Source organism: Leuciscus leuciscus (genome assembly GCF_965113295.1).
Source record: "Leuciscus leuciscus genome assembly, chromosome: 16".
NCBI classification, from domain to species: Eukaryota; Metazoa; Chordata; class Actinopteri; order Cypriniformes; family Leuciscidae; genus Leuciscus; species Leuciscus leuciscus.
This window is the reverse complement of record NC_138740.1, coordinates 30810991-30828951: the sequence shown is the minus strand read 5'-3', so window position 1 is coordinate 30828951 and position 17961 is coordinate 30810991. Positions and strand designations below refer to the sequence as shown.

The 17961-nt window shown below is 36.3% G+C and overlaps 1 protein-coding gene across 9 annotated transcripts in view; it reads left to right on the top strand.

The window, feature by feature from the left end:
• The window catches only part of mapk10 (mitogen-activated protein kinase 10), a 65188-nt gene that overhangs the window by 20125 nt on the left and 27102 nt on the right, over positions 1 to 17961 (top strand). For 7 of the 9 annotated variants that reach the window (XM_082140608.1, XM_082140611.1, XM_082140609.1 and 4 more), the window contains 2 exons: positions 6487 to 6558; positions 10830 to 10999. In XM_082140608.1, coding sequence (XP_081996734.1) covers positions 6487 to 6558; positions 10830 to 10999 — 242 coding nt within the window. Of the gene's footprint in view, positions 1 to 6486; positions 6588 to 10829; positions 11000 to 17961 lie in introns of all 9 variants that reach the window. The other 2 variants (XM_082140613.1, XM_082140612.1) reach the window with 2 other exon arrangements.

Sequence of the window (17961 nt, the reverse complement as noted above, 5' to 3'; positions counted from 1 at the left end):
AAACAGCTTAGACTGGATATAGCAGTTTTTTTGTTTGTTTTTTTCAGTAGGGTTATCCTCTTTGTTGCTAATTGTACACCTAGCATTGCATAGCATTGTTTAGCATCTGCAAAGCTAATCGATGGATTTAGCACAGCATAACTGTGGACATCCTAGAATTAGCGCTCTGCTCCACATTAACAACATCACTTTAGCATAGATCCCTCTGATAGATCGTCAGTGTTAATTGACCTGAATTCTCCAGACACAATAGACTAATTAATCAATGTTCTGCGTTCAAGAAGCTGTTGAAGAGGGGAGTTAAGAGGGAAGAAGTTTCGGTGATGTATACTTTCCATCTGTCGGGTCTCAGGGGTGATGATTCATTGTAGCTCTGAAATCACCTGTCTGTTCATCTCAATATGGCCGCTGTGTACTAAAGGTTTCACACGCTGTCCAAACACTTTACAAAATTAGCCTCTGGTGTGCACCACCTGTGTGAACAACAGATTTCGGCATAATAGCAGCACGCACAGCCACTAGGGGTGGCGGTATGATGTATATACAATTCAGCGGAAGAAATGTGTCAACTGGTAGAGATTCGGCTGTATCATATTAGTCGTATGTATAATATAGTACTGTTTTGAGACATGTTTTTTACTCAAATGCTACATAATGTGAAGCTGACTCTTTTTTTTGTTATGGATAAATTTACCTTTTAGTTTGTGTCCATCAACTAAAATAAAATCTAATGAGATTTTGAGGTTTAATTTTTATTAAAATACATGGTTTAATATTACCATTCAAAAATGTGGGTTTGGTAAGTTTTATTTTAATGTTTTAGAAGTATTTTATTATGCTCACCAATGATGCATTAATTTGATCAAAAATAAAGTAAAACATTAATAATAATATTATTACAATTCCATTTTATTATATTTTACAAAAAGAATTGATTCTTGTGATGGAAAGCTGAATTTTCAGCATCTTTACTCCAGTCTTCAGTGTCACATGATCCTTCAGAAATCATTCTAATATTCTGATTTGCTGCTCAAGAAACAGTTTTTATTATTAATTTCTTATCATTATATGTATGTGGAAACCATGATAAATTCTTTGATGAATAGAAAGTTCAAAAGAACAGCGTTTATTTGAAATAGAAATCTTTTGTAACATAAAATCTTTACTGTCACTTTGGATCAATGTGCATCCTTGCTGAATAAAATAATGAATATCTTACTGAGCACAAACTCAGTGTATGTGCTTTCACATCACTCTGTTGACAGGCTTGAAGATCGACTTTATTAAATATCTTGTGCACCCTAACCAAATCAATAGCTCTGTCAATACCATGAGAGGGCTTACTCACAATCCAGTATTATTAAACTCACCCGTTCTATTCTGTATTTTGAGGTTGGATGCTTGATCCACAATAGGAAGACTTTTTGTGCATCCGTCTAGCTCTGTTTCTAATCTGCAGGCATCAGTTTTATTACCGTACTGTGGCCTTTTTGGACCCTTGGGGAGGCAGAGTTCCTGCTCTGTGCTTGCGCCCTGTTGTCTGTTAATGTCATATTTGCACTCAGTAATTCATCACTTACTTATCACGGTTCTTCATCGGTTCTCGGTCTCATTCATCAGGCCTGACCTTGCCATATCCTCCTCTTTATAGATAGCCTAATATTTCTGTGCAGCTCAACCATGCTGTCAAATATTTCTTGAAGAGCTGCTCTAGAGTGTGTATACATGTATCTCAGCTTATCTAAGCAATCGATAATGTCTAAATTAAGAGGATCGTGTGAAATACTGTATGTTGCTATGGAGACTTTATAACCAGTAGTCTTGATTTGATGCCACACCAAACTCCTAATGTTTGCTGTTCTATTATTTCTGTAAGAAAAGTCTGTTTTCTCCTATAAAACACAGTCCATTCATTAGTGGCGTTTGCTAAGTCTAGCATCACTGTTATTATTGAAAAAAGAGGGACATATATAGGGAACTGTATATGCAAGAGCTTTTTTGACATGGGCTAGTAATCAACACGTTTGTAATGCCCTAAAACAACAACCCAGAATACCCTAGCAACCGCTTCATATTTTGTTCATTAAAAATCACAAACACATCCTCGTTGTTCTCTGTTTTTGTTCCTTTGGTGAAAGTGTTGATTTGGTGTGATTTTATTTTAGCATTCATAGCTGGTGCTGCAGTAAACACAAACTTTCAGTCGAAGGTGTTGAGAAGCATAGATTGACCTTTTTTTCTCACTTGTTTTGTATCTATTTCTTTTTTTCCAACAATTTTCCTCATCCATATTGGATTGTAGCATTCACTTTTTACAATTCAGGCGATTTCCGATGGATAAAATAAGCGCCATCCTATATCTTTTCTCACTGAATATCCTGTTTCACTCAGAAATATGTCAGTTTACAGAAGTAAAGTGAGTAAAATGTGACTTTAATCCTGCTTAGATAGTTATTGTACCATGATTAAAGAGGACCTGGGGGGGGGGGGGGGGGGGTGGGGGGGGGGGTCTAAAAAGGGGGGTCTAATGCTCTAAAAAAAGACCATTATTTTACATTATTGCAGCACCTCTCTGTCCAAGCTGTCGATAATGCTATGGCTGTGTCCGAAATCGCCCCCTTTACCCTTAAATAGGGCACTATTTTAGGGGACAGCCATTTGTAGTGGTGTCCGAAACCATAGTGGACGTTATCAAGTGCACTCATTCAATCCCACAATGCACTGCAACAAGTGTACAACCGTGTGAGGGTCGCGCCGAACAAATTCCCGCGTCTCGCCAGAAGATGCCGTCCGCAGCTGAATCATCCATCCATTTTCCAAACCACTGGTCCAATGTGGCTGCAGCGTAATGTCATACAGGTATATATTCCTGTTTAATTGATTATTAAATTGTTTAATTAAGGTTTATACATAGTTTCCATGACAGAGTTTGAGATTTAAATCTTTTCATCTTACTACTGGAGCTGCCAGTTTGCTAAGTATCAAATGATTATTAAACAGCAAGCACAAACTATGCAAAAGGGGCAGCCCTTCCGGCGCACTCAGTGTCCATATTCACTCATAATTCACTGGGAATTATTTAAATGAGGAATATTGTGATGTGTACATTCCTGGAAAAAAACACACGAAAGACTATATTCGAGGCGTTTCAGAAACAGTGCTTACTGATATAGAGAATAATTCCCTTTGCAGTGACTTGGTGCTTTGTGACTTTGCCAACCTTTTCAAGCTCAAACAGCAACATTACACACTAAAAAAAAAAAAAAAAAAAAAAAACCAACATAATACCGTAGGTCCTCTTTAAAATGCTAGCAGGGTTATTTGTTTTCTGAACAGTGGCAGATAGGGGGAGAATTTGAGAATGTTATTTATTTTTTCTGTTCTGTTTGGTGCTGTTGAAATTTGCTTACAGTAACTTCTCAATATCTCAGGAGTTTGTATCGCATTACCATATGAGTGATACAAATCTGTGTGCCTTCAGACTGTTGAAATATGTTCAAGGATGCTCTCCTGAGCCGAATGCTGTTTTTATAAGTCAGTTTTGAAGACAAGGAAATATTGTTGCGCTCAGATGAAAGCTAGTTGTATGTCCAGGTGCGTGAAAACCAATAAGATGTAGAAGAGACTGTAGACGGTTCGCACTCTGAAAAACTAGAGATCATATTCATAGAGCATTGAGCATTGAGAATAGCTGGATGGCTGAAACGTCTGCTCTTGCTCTATTAAAATAATTGATTCTTTTTGTTAAAGACTTTGTCTAGTTTTTCAGAGTGCGAACCGTCTACAGTCTCTTCTATAAGTCAGTTTTGAAAAAGTTAATTTGTTGTCTAAAAAAGTATTTGTTTGCCGCCATGGTAACAGACTGTCGGAATGTTTGAATGAATCGCTTTCAGTATAAAGGAACCAGAGGTGGACAAAAGTACACAACTTCCTTACTTGAGTGAAAGTACAGACACTACTGGTCAAATATTACTCCATTACAAGTAAAAGTTGTAAAGGACCGAGTTTTACTTAAGTAAAAGTACAGAAGTACTTGTTTTTAAAAGAGTATCAAAAGTCAAAAGTAAATGTCAATGCATTGTTTTATAATTTTAGCATTGTTACTGTACCTTATGCCTCTGAAGCAACCTAGTGAATACACTGACCAGTTTATCTGTGGAATTAAGAGCTTTTAGAATGTTACAAAAACTAGAGAAATTAAACAACTTCATTTTTTATTTATTTAACACTCCTAACACCCCCACAAAAGTGTATCCATTCATGCACATTTGAATCAAGTAGTCTGTAAAGACTGATCAGAAAAAACCCCAGCTACACAACCATAACTGTATATCTGCCCAACAGCAATAGTACAGAAATACTTATTTGCCATGAAAACAAAACTTTCAAACCGTTAGTTGTGACAACGAAACTGTCTCTCACAGATTACTAGTAGAAAGAAATCGTTAATCGCCGAACTTCATGACACGTGACCCTACAAGAGGCTGTCTGTCACCCGCAAAAATACAATCATGTTTTAGAGACGAAAAAAAATCATGCATAACATAACTACTTTCTACTCAAAGACCTTGACAGAAATGTAGTGGAGTACAAAGTACGGTATATGTCTTTCAAATGTAGTGAAGTTAAAGTAACAAGTTTCCTGAAAAAAAATAATACTCAAGTAAAGTGCAGATATTTAAAAAGTGTACTTAAGTACAGTACTCAAGTAAATGTACTTCGTTACTGTCCAACTCTGAAAGGATCAGATACTAAACTAATGAGGATATGATTCGATAATTGTGAGATTCATGATTCGTAAGTAAGTGCTACATCATTATATGAAATGTTTTTACTTTAAGGAGGTATTGAAAAAAGCATGTTGCTTTGATTAAAAGTGGGGGAAAAAATTCTGTCATAATTAAATCTGTGTAAGATGAATCATTATTTGCAGTACAGCAGCAAAATAATCACTCGTTTAATGCTTGTGTTTATGAAGCTTTCTGTATTGATCAGGAGTTTACACATATGCACTGTTATTGGACCAACTCCAGACAGCAAATAATGAAGGAAAATAGTAATTAAGGAGCAGCACCTGCAAATTACTGAACAAGGAGTTATTTAAGGTCTCTCTCTCGAAGATGTCTCCCTCTTTCCATCTTATTGACTCATTTTAATCAATGATATTAAGGTTATCATCATGGAGCTGCAGCATATCCCATCATGCTCTTTGTCTCAGAGCGTCAGTGGAGGTTTGGCAGCCGCTGTGAAAAGGAAATGAAAGCAGTGCTGCTAATGTCAGTCATCTGACAAACACTCGTGGGCTGTGGGCAGTCCTCATGCCATTTACACACACAGCTGTAAGCTGCCACTCAAAACCAGCATGAACATCACTGACACATCCTAACCAGCATCTAGAAATAATATGTGTCGAAGGCACAACCATTTATGGTATTTTAGATATTATGCCTTATATTTTATTATTTTAAAGGTACAATATTTACAAAAAAGAATGTAAGACTTGATTTTAGCCTACATTGGGGTTGATGATGCTTTTATTTCCTCACAAATACAGTAAAAACAGCAGTATTGTGATTTTTATGTATTGAATAATACATAAACATACATAAATACAATTCCCCCCCAAAAAATTCTGGAACAAATCGCCTACCCTGCCTTTAAAATAGCTTAAAAGGATTTGTTGATGGCCGATATTATAATCTGTGATACAGATTTTTATTTATTATTGGTAATGATATATAAATATTGATATTGATATATTTATATCAATATTAAATATATTTTTTAACATGTTTAACACACCAAGTTAAATCTAATAATAACCAGAAATAAAAACGAAGAATAATAGCCAAAGCCAAAACAGTATCTCATAACGTTAAAATGACGTCTATCTATATGGATTGATCCCTTTGTTACTGAGATGAAGTCTGGAAAACACTAATGAATATTTAACGTTTATCCACAGGGCTTTGGTATCTTTGAAAGGCAGGGTGCACAACGCTTACCAAAAGCTCCTTCTCGTCCCTTGGGGGAGAAAAAAAAAAAAATGTAACAGGAAACAGAGCAGAGCAGGCGGAAGAAATAATCAAACCAAGTTATCATACTGTCTTTGACTCCTGGATGACACTGACTATTCTTGGAAAGCCTGTATCCTCAGACACATACGCACTAATGCATAGATCCTCAGTGTGCCGAGAGACGTTATATCCACAGGGCAGGGGCTTTGAGACAGAATCAAGATGGTAGATGTGAGAAAAATAAAAAAGTGTTGTTTATCGTCACAACTCTCTCTCTTTTAGCACATATCTATATTTGCACACACACAAAAAAAAAAAACATCTTGAGAATTGAGCACATTTGGAGATGAAATGAGCGTTATGGAACAAAGCAAATATCTTACCACCTCAATATCAGTTTAGAGAGGGAAAATTCCTACCATTTATCCTGTTTTGATCTTTTCCTTCTTGTTGTATTGCTGTGTTTCAGGTATTTATGAACAGACGTTTCTTATATAACTGCAGTGCTCCTGTCCTGGATGTGAAGATTGCCTTTTGTCAGGTGTGTGTTCCATACAGGTAAATTAAAAGGTAGAGTATTCATTCACTTCCATTCTGCCCGTCATTCTTGTGGATGTGTCATTGCTTAAAATAAATACTGGTGACAGCATGTCTGGGCCCTTAAGGAAGATGTACAGCTTACACGGGATCAGTTCCTCGCTGCATTCCAAGCCATTCTGAGTCGGGTTTCCCAAAATGCATTAAGAGCATCTTAATACACTTTAAATATGCATGGAAGTGTTTTCTAAAATCAATGCAGTCATACAGATATATCATTCAAATTAAAAGCACTTAAACGGAAAAAGAAATTCTGAATCATTTACTCACCCTTGTGTTGTTGCAAACCCATAGGACTTTCTTTTTTCCGGGAAAGTGACTTTTTTTCATCACAATATTGTTTCACTATGAAATATAATGGGTTGTAAAAAATGAAAATTCTGCCATCATTTATTCAAACTCAAGTTGTTATAAACCCATATGTCTTTCTGTCTTCTATTTTCACAAAAATAAGTTGTTGTTTTTTTGCATCCCATCAACACAAATAGGTTGAGGGCGAGTAAATGGTGACAGAATTTTAACTTTTTGAGTGAACGATCATTTTAAATTCGATTTACAGATGTATATCTTCCTTAATTTTATGGCTCTAGATTGACTGACTTGAGTCAAGAAACCGAATATTTTGTTGACCTAATTTGTATTGTAACTGCTTGTAACATACTTTCTCATATAACACAGTGGAAACACAATGATTCAATATCAGATTACATATCAGAATACTGTATAATTTCCTGTTAATGATGGAGTTGCATAATGAAACTTCCCTCTGCTTGATATAAATATGAAGTACAGTATCTATTCCCAGAATTACAGTAATCACAGTAGCACAGCAAAACATTCAATAAGCCACCTCATATGTTCCTTGGGGTTCTTGTCCTTTTCGTTTGGGCCTTAAATGATCCTCATCACCTGTCAGAATGACCTTCAGTGTGACATACAGATCCCAGGTCAAGAGGGCAGTTGACTAGTGGATAAAGATTCTGTTAACCAAGAGGTTGTAGGTTCAAATCCCAGAGGGATTGCTCCATGAATCAACACTGTGTCCTTGAGCAAGACACTTAACCTCTGTGTCCTCCACAGGGACTGTCACTGTAGGAAGTGTTCTGTGGGTCACTTCAAATAAATGTGTCCGCTAACTGACTAAATGGCAACTGACTCCCGAACCAAGTGTGTTTCATACCCCTAAAAGTGTATCAGCTCTGTTCCAGAACCTGGCTACTGCCTATATGGGGCACGGGAGACTTGACTCTCAACTGATTCAAATAGATTTTGATGCTAGCATGACAACAAAATACACTAAAAAAGCACACAAAAATATTTGGTATAATAGTATATTTTGCTACAAATGTATGCTTTTTAGAGAATTGTTATATATGTTTTCATCAGGGATGTGATTTTTCCATATTTATACAGATTTTCACATTTTCAAGTATGATTTGTGTAAAAAAAAAAAAAAAAAATGTGTTTGGGGTGCTGGTGTTTGACTGGTTATTGTATGATGATTGATATCGCCAAACAGCCTTAAACAACTACTAAATAAACGTATTTTCTAATACATTTATGTCATGCACGGATTGCTTCTGACAGCGCTGTGCGAGTTCGCGGCACCATATGCGGGACACCCTTTATTGCATGTTAGCCAGGGTTCAAAGCGCCAAATTCAAGTAAAAAATTTGACAATGCATGATTGTGAGAATGTGATATGGCTTAGTGCGATCATCAGATTGCAATTGTTGTGATGCAATTATATAAATGTATAGTCTGACGTGTTTCAGAGTAAAGCACAGCACTGTGTTCATTTTCAGTTTCTATTCACAGAAAATGCAACTCTGCAAGTGCTGTGTATTTGAGTCAATTATAATTTGCTTTTGAGAATGCAAAGTGCGCCAACCATCTTCCTAATATATGGAATATTTATATATTATAAATCTTTTATTGTCAACAAAGAGGAGCGTTAAGGTTCGTGCAGTTTTCCGCCCAAATAAAAGCTCAAAGGTTTAACGTTTGAAAGCAAATAAATTAATGCAACCATAAATGTTATTTCATTTTAAAATATTGTTATTTTACTGTTAATAATAAATGTAAATAAATAAAATAAATGTAAAATAATAATTATAATAATAATGATTGTTTATAATAATAATAATTCTATGAATACTTTTATTATAACATTTTGTATTATAATGTAATATATTATTATTATTATTAAATATTGCATTTAAAAAATATTTTTAATAATACTAATAATAATTGAATATATAAATATATAAATCATATGCCTGATTTATATATTCATTAAATTATAAAAATGTATTATTTTACCCAATATTTCTGTATGCTAGTCGTCCTTCGGATGAGATGTTAAACCGAGGTTCTGACTCTCTGTGGTCATTACAAATCCCCAAATGTACCCATTGGCCCCCATCCATCATGGCCTCCTAATCATCCCCGTACACTGATTGGCTTCATCACTCTCCACCAGTAAGCTGGTGTGTGGTGGGCGTTCTGGCGCAGTATGGCTGCTGTCGCATCATCCAGGTGGACGCTGCACATTGGTGCTGGTTAAGGAGATTCCACCTTCCATGTGTAAAGCGCTTTGAGTGCCGAGAAAAGCACTATATAAATGTAACAAATTATTATTGTTAGGAATTTTTATGCTTTTTGCATTTAAATGTCATCTAGGCTGCTCATTAGGTTTTGGAACAGAACTAATTTCACCACAATAATAAAACCAAACCATTCTATGCGCTCAATCCCTTGTTTCAATAAAAGGCAGCAATTACCGCAAATCTTAGCTCATTAGCTTCAAATTAGCCCAGTCAGTTTAATAGGGGGGCACTGCAGTGAGGGGTTACTCCCATGATGAAGATAGACTTATTACCATTTTTGCTTGTGAAATTATGTGGACAGCTTCCTCCCTTGGTATACCCGAAATATATTCACTATGTGACAGTTAGTACAATCGATTACACAGTTGGCCCTTGTGCCGTCGTTGGCATGAACTCCAGAACAGAGAGACCCTTGATAACCTTGATAGTTTGATTTAATATAGTGTGATATCTGAGATCTTCAGCCAAGCACAGATAAGATGCTCTCTCTAGTAGCGAAACTGAAATGTTTAGATGTTATGCAGCTCTTACCCAGCATACAAAAATATGTTTTCTGAATGTTTTGATAATGTTGCTATTAAGTTATGAAAACTTTACTTCTGAATGTTTTCTGAACATTCAAAACATCCAGTAAAAAAAAAAAATTAAAAAATTAAACCTTTTTTTCTTGGCTATACAATTGTTAAGGAAAATTTCTGTAAACATTTTGGGAATGTTACTTTTGAATATTCTTTAAAAAAAAAGCTAGACAAACTTCCAACCAGAAAAAAACGTATAAAAACATTTTATCAAAAACACAGATAACTTTGAACAAACGTATTAACGTTACTGGAAGAACGTTGTTCATAACTTTGAGAGAACCTTTTCCAGACAAACTTCTGAGAACATTCCTTGTTAGCTGGGAATATACATAATTTCATATCCCGTGCAACTTTAATATTTTATCTCAAAATTGCAACATAATTAGGTGAAATTAAGATGCAATTAGGCGATATAAAATTGCAGGACTATGAGACAAGCCACATTTTGAAATATAAAATCACAATAGTGAGAAATAGTGACTTAATTCATCACATATGTTTAAAATGTTACTTTGTATCTCAAAATGAGACAATTACTAGCAGTATTTGTTGGCTTTCCATGTTTGATATTCTTTTTTTTCTTTTTTTTTGGCTTGTAGATATAGAGTCTTGCTCTGGCCTCTTCTCAAATTGTTATTGTAATTGTTGTAATATTGTTCTTCACTCATTTGTGACACCTCATTTCATTTAATTATTTTAATTTAGTTGCTTAGTGTGTGGTGGGTTGACCTAAATATCAAGGTCTACACATAGCAATTATGTATTTGTCTGCAAATCATTTAAGCAAACTCATCTGTGGTTTTACAGTGTTAAATGAGCTTTCATATCCAGTGCTGATGAAGAGAATACAAACAGTTTTATCCGTACCTCTTTATATCACTATTAAGGTGAATCATAGAATCATTTGCACAGGTTTTTATGACTTATAATAATAGCCTACAAGTGCTTTGGAGCTGCTTATCAACTGTCTAAACACATGTTATATGATGTTCTCTGCTTATACATCCATCTTTTTCTCCACGCAGGGGTTTGGCAAACAAGTTGATGTTTCTTACATTGCCCAGCATTACAACATGAGCAAAAGCAAAGTGGACAACCAGTTCTACAGCGTGGAAGTAGGAGATTCCACCTTCACGGTTCTCAAACGGTACCAAAATCTAAAGCCCATTGGTTCTGGGGCTCAGGGAATAGTGTGGTGAGTACCCATGGTGCATCTCTTTGTGTTTTTATCGTGAAAATATGTCCTTATGGATGTCATAATGATTCTCAAACAACAGGCTTTGAGTTTTAAGAGCGATATTTGGGGTTTTCTTGGCAGGGTGTGTGATGAATTGCAGTCCCCTTTCAGTCGGTCACGTTCCCGACGTGACGTCTCCGTTCCCTACTTCAGTGAACGAGGGTTACATACGTAACCGAGACATTCCCAGTAGACAGAAGCTCATTTGGATCCGAGTTTCAGAAAAGAACCCATCCGTTTATTGTGCTTCCCAAAATCCAAACCTTATGATTTTTGAGTCGTGGCTAATCTGTGGACTGTGGGTAATCTCGATGAGTGTGGCTTTTTCCCTCCCCCATTCCTCTCTTTCCTTGCATCTGAGTTTCAGTGGCAGCGGTGCGTTTGTTGTGGAGAAGGCAGAGAGGCAGGACTGGACTGTTAATGGCATTGTTGATGTGTTCTGGATGGTTTGCTGGCTGCAGTAATCCTGCCTGCTGGATGGACAACCCTGATCTAATTTAACTTCCTCTCCTCAGCAGCAGTCACATGATGTAGCATGGCAGCGGCATTAGCCTAACAAACGCCACATCATTCTCCAGAGAGAGAGAGAGAGAGAGAGAGAGAGAGAGAGAGAGAGAGAGAGAGAGAGAGAGAGAGAGAGAGAGAGAGAGAGAGAGAGAGAGAGAGAGAGAGAGAGAGAGAGAGAGAGAGAGAGAGAGAGAGAGAGGCAAAAGAAGGACAGTTTAAAAGGATTGTGCAAAGTCACATGTCTTCCACAGACCCTGATGAAACTGGTTGTGGTTGGGTTACATTGCTGTACAATGTTTTCAAAATGTTAAAATCTTAGAGGTTAGTTTGCCGTTTTGTTTTTACTTACAAACTAAGTTTCAGTTGACTGATTTGAATAGCAAATCTGCGCAAAAATCTGGCAAATTACCACGACAGCCAGTTTTACATACAATCACTGTAAGTAGATTGGGATGATTCATATATCATTTCAATTGGGAATGCAAGATCTTTCGCTAAGAAATTGCTGGTAAATTTCACAAATAATTACAAAGAATCGACAAGTAACACATAGAATTAAACATGACATTTTGAAGGTTTTGGGACAGTGATCAGTGTTGTATATTGAGCCATTGTTTTGTTGAGTAATGTTTGTTGAGTGTTTATTGAGTCATTTTTAGACATGTACAGCACTTTGGCCAACTTGTTTTGTTTTTAAATGTGCTTAACAAATAAATGTTGATTGATTGATTGATTGATTGATTGAAGTAAAAAGACACTTGATTATTGATAACTTGATTTTTTGTGTGTGTGTGACCATTTGAATTCAGAATATAGCCTAATTACTTTTCTATTATTGACAAATGTAGTACCAGGTTTTGATAGCGTTTGCAAAATTTCGAAAGTTTGTAATAATTACGATTTTTTCATGTTTTAGAAAGTCTCTTCTGTTCGCCAAGGCTTCATTTATTTGATAAAAAATACACACACACACACACACACACACACACACACACACACACACACACACACGCACACACACACACACACACACGCACACACACACACACACGCACACACACACACAAAAACAAACTGTAATATTGTAAAATATTATTACTATTTAAAATAACTGTTTCTATTTTTGATATATTTAAAAATGTAATTTACAGTATTCATGTGATGACAAGGCTGAATTTTAATTTAAATATGCTGATCTGATGCTTAAGAAACATTTCTTATTTTTATCAATGATGAAAACTGTTTTTGTTCACAATAACTGAGCAGCAAATCAGCATATTAGAATGATTTCTGAAGGATCATGTGAGTAATGACGCTGAAAATTCAGCTTTTTCATAACAGTAATAAATTACATTAGAAAATGTATAAAAATAGAAAACAGTTATTTTAAATTGTGACAATATTTCACAGTATATAATATGTTTTTCTTTTCTATAACAAACCAAACATTTATCAGAATATTAAGTATGTTGGTTAAGTTACAACGTTTTCATGGCATAGTTTAGCTAGCTGGGTCTGTGGCGTTATTAAACTAATCCATCAAATCATTCACAGTCCATGTTGGAAAGCTACATGCTGAATATTTAGATGACGCAGTGCTGCTTTCCTCAGAGTAATAGAGCTATGAGCATCTGGCATCGTGCTGATGCTGCTAAAGGTTTGGTCGCTAATAATTTATCATATCACACACACACGCCGATTTCCTGACTGTGTACGCTAACAGAAAATGAGATTCAATGCCTGACAGGACTCTCTCCAATATTGCATTTTGGGTAAAAAGGTGTGCGCCAAGAAAGTAAATGTACATGCATCTAGAAAAACAAACAACATTCTCAACAACATTATGAAAAAATGCAGCATATCACACATTGTTTTGAATTATATAGTCCATTATGCAATACAAAGGCAATTTCTCAAGAATCAAAAAGATGCTGTCAGACTCTATGGGGACTTTTGGGCCCAAATATTGGAAGAAAGCAATATGTTATTTGCACATTTTTGTGTTTCGCTGACGGTAGCTTTAGTCCTCGCTATTGTACATGCCATCTGTCACAGAGCCGTTGGGATATTGATTATTCAGGAAATCAAGTGGAAAAGTGGCACTGTGTGTCATCAAAGTGAGTGTTTGGAATGGCATACTACCATTTTTGAACATTTACTATATTGTTGCATACTATTCTTTCATGCATGTACTACCCAAAAGTCTGCGGTCAGTAAGACATTTAAAAGATGTCTATATTAAAGAAATGCTGTTCTTTTGAACTTTCAAAGAATGCTGAAAAATAAAATAAAAAATGCATCACGGTTTAGGCTACACAAAAATATTAAGCAGCACAACTGCTTTTGAACTGTAGATTACACGCTATGTATTAATACCAAGCGGGAACCGTCCGGTCTCTCTCTTGAATCCAACACGAAAGTGACTTAAACTGCAATTTATCGACTGGCCACTAGAGACAGGCTCCAAAAGAGAGTCAATCCCATGAGAGAACCCCCATGTTAAAAAGCCCAACTTTACAGCAGAAAAAAATATATATTTACAGCCTGGTACAGAAAGTGGTTTAGGTCTAGCTAATTTTGTCCGGCTCCACCCACTTTGGGCTTCAAAAATGATCTTCAGAAACCTAAGGGTGATGTCACGGACTCTACGTCCATATTGTATTACAGTCTATGATTAATCCTAGTATGCAATGAGCAATCTCAGGCACAAAGACTCTTGTCATTTCTGAAAGAAAAATAATGAGAGCACAAACAAGTTGGTAGGACAGTTCTGAGCTGAAGTCTTGAGCAGCTGGCAGAGGGGCTGAACACTGTGATGAACTTAATGTCAAGTTAATTACTCTAGGCTGTGTTTAATTTCACCAGGCTGTCACGAAACTCCACTGTGGCTGTCAGTGACTTCTTTTCCACTTCTTCTCCACATAGAGTTCTTCAGTGTTGGGTTTGGGGCGTGAGATGTTTTGTGCTTTGATTATAGTGATTTAATATGGTCTTTAATGTATTTAATTGATAAAAGATGATTCTCAGTGTTTCAAAAAGTTCTAAAGACCCCCTGTAATTCATCAGTCAACACCATTGCAGAGTATTTTATCCTTAAAACTGCAGTGTTCCAAAGACAGACTCAAAAACATGGGATGAAACAGCTTGTTTCCCGCTGTCACAAACATAAGCAATCCCGTCAATGTTTAGGGCGGGGCTTGTGGTGATGAACTACTGTAGGCTACATGTGTTTCTCCACTGACGTTCTATGATGTTCAAAGCGTTTGTAAGGATGCAGATTTTTAGAAGGGAGCTGTCTGACTCTGATGGAGAACGGGAACATGGTTTTTGTAACATTAGCAACACATTATTAAAGGCTAATCTAATAAATTACCGTTTTGTGTCTGACATTGTAAAGAGCGATACTTAAAGGAACTCGCCGACTTTTGGGGACTTTAGCTTATTCACCGTATCCCCCAGAGTTAGATAAGTCCATACGTACCCTTTTCATCTCCGTGCGTGCCGTAACTCCGTCTGACGCACCCACCGCGAGCCTAGCTTAGCACAAAGACTGGAGGTAAACGGCTCCAGCTAGCATACTGCTCCCAATAAGTGACAAAATAACACCAACATTTTCCTATTTACATTTTGTGATTTTTATAGTCACAGCGTGTACAAATAACAAGGTCACATGAGACACAGCCATCTTCTAACCGTATAAATACTGGGAACTATGAACACCTGAGAAGCCCCGTGGTGAGGAGCAGAGAGTTCGCTCAGAGTTGGAGTGAATCACTCCGCAGAAGTAGCAGTGCTTCGCCTTCTGAGAATATAGTTCCCAGTATGTATACGGTTAGAAATTGGCTGTGTCTCATGTGACCTTGTTATTTGTACACGCTGTGACTATACAAATCAATGTAAAGAGGAAAATGTTGGCGTTATTTTGTCACTTATTGGGAGCAGTATGCTAGCTGGAGCCGTTTACCTCCAGTCTTTGTGCTAAGCTAGGCTAGCGGTGGGTGCGTTAAACAGAGTTATGGCTCGCACGGCGATGGAAAGGGTACGTATGGACTTATCTAACTCTGGGGGATACGGTGAATAAGCTAACGTCCCAAAAAGTCGGCGTGTTCCTTTAAAACACATAACCATTCTGATACATCGACTTGTAGACAAGCCTGTATAATTCACTCTTCCTCTTCTTCTTCTGAATCCGTTTCTGGTTCAAACATATATGGCTGAATTAAACCAATTTTCTACTTGTCATTGTGTAGCATTTACTACAGATGAGCGAGTGGATCACGAAGTCCGTGCTGGTGTGAGTGAGTGGAGGCGGGGCTAATTTGCATATTCATGGTTCTGTGTATACTAAATGAAACAAGGGTTACATTCAAGCTATATTAATGCATGAAGAAATTATTTTCACTGCGGAAAAAAAAAGTAAATAAAATATGTATTTTTGATTATCAAAGATGAGTTTTAAGGGATACATGTCATCATTTACTCATCCTCAGCAAATTATTTAAATTTCTATCGATTTTTCATACAAATCTATCATATGGTTTTGAGGACAAGTCATATGGACTTGAGTTGCATCAATATGAATTACCAATTATCATTTTCGTTACATAGCAGTTTTGACACTCAGTTTTGACAAAACAAAAAATTGTGTATTGCTTAGAAGAAAGAATATAGTACTATACATGTGAATGTGAGTAAATTATGACAGAATACTATTCCTTTAGATTTTACTAGAGTGATATGATGTCGTGGTTATATGTCGGGTCTTTCTATTTGTATGAACTGTTTCTTATGCTGTAGAATAATATGTTGTGTTAAAGTAGTTAAAATGGTGTCTGGTTTGTGACAGCTGCCTGTAGGCAGGGCCCTCGAAGAGCAAAACTGCAATGCATTAACCACCTAGAGAGACAGCCATGACATCATCTTTGACACAAATGGGTATCTATGGTTGCCATTAGCCCAAAAAAAAAATCTCTGAAACTGCCGTTACCATGGACACATCAGTCCTCGGTTCCAAAAAAAGTGCTTTAGAAACTTTCATGCTGTCGCTCAGGGAATATCTTTCCTGCCTACATTTTTTGCATATTTTTTGTCAAAATGTACCATATTCAAAGCATTTGGAATTCCTTTTGTGATTTTACTTTGATTTAGCTCATTCTGTAGATTTTCTTTCATTGTGTTATTTTAGCATCATTGAGATATTATTGCAGTTTTTATTAATATTTTAAATATATTTTTATTATGGCAGTACCGATCAAGTTTTTTGTGCCCTTGAATATAAAGTGAATATTGTTGAATATTACATTTATCATTTCAAGTAATGAAATATATTTTTTTAATGGTTTTAGTTTTAGTTAACTATAACCCTGATGTGTATTGTATGTACTGTAGGATTTCTCCTGTTTTGATGTACCTCACCCCCTTCTGCTTTGACCATCTGCTGTATAACAAACCCCACAACTCAGACTGTCCACTCAAATAATCCATAGGTGAATCAAAGATCCAATGGGCCTGTGCGTTCTCCAGTTCACACTATTATTCAGATGCAGACATGCATTATCAAACATGCGGTTTTGACTTTTGAATTATAGTGGAGGTTTAAAAAAAGGTTGCATTGAAAGCCGAAAAAGAGTGCGCTCTTGAGCAAATCCACATCACACATTTTATTCACCCACAAGGCTTTTTAAAAGGTTTTATTGGGCATTAAAACAGTGAAGGTCAGTTTTGACCACAGAACATGGCATACTCTCAACTTTTCAACTTGTCTGTGGCTTCATGAAGTGCCACAGGAGGAAATATTTTTTCAATCACTGCTGCATTTCCTGGTCCTGTTCGATGTTTTTTTATTTTAACAATGGCGTTTTAAGCTTTAGCAGCGCATGTCAACATGGTTAAAGAGCAGACTTTTCCCAGTGTGCAGCCTTGTGGGATGAAGCATTAAGTCATAAACCTCAGTAGCTTTTAGAACATGATGGCTTCTGCTAGCACTCCCTATACCTGGTCTAGTCATAAATAATATAGTGCTTTTTAACAACAGCTCTCCTGCTGCATTAACCATATATATATATAACATTTCGCCCCTCAATTTCATCATGACAGTTTTTATCATGACAGTTTTAATGCAATATTTGACCAATATAAATATTCTCAGAGTGAAAGACAGGAAACAACTGAGACGGGCACCCACTGTTTTATTAATGCTGTTGTTGTTGCTAATTTATTATATAATTTAGTGCCTCCTTTTGGCCTCCAGGTATACTTGTTAAATGAAGATACTGTTTCGTTCAGGAAACTGAATTGTGACTCATTTAATTTTATTTTAGGTTTAAATACAATTAATATCAGCCTTCACTTATTAAAGAACACTAATGTGTTATTTCACAATGAGCCACTGGCCACCTGGTTATCTGCAGTGT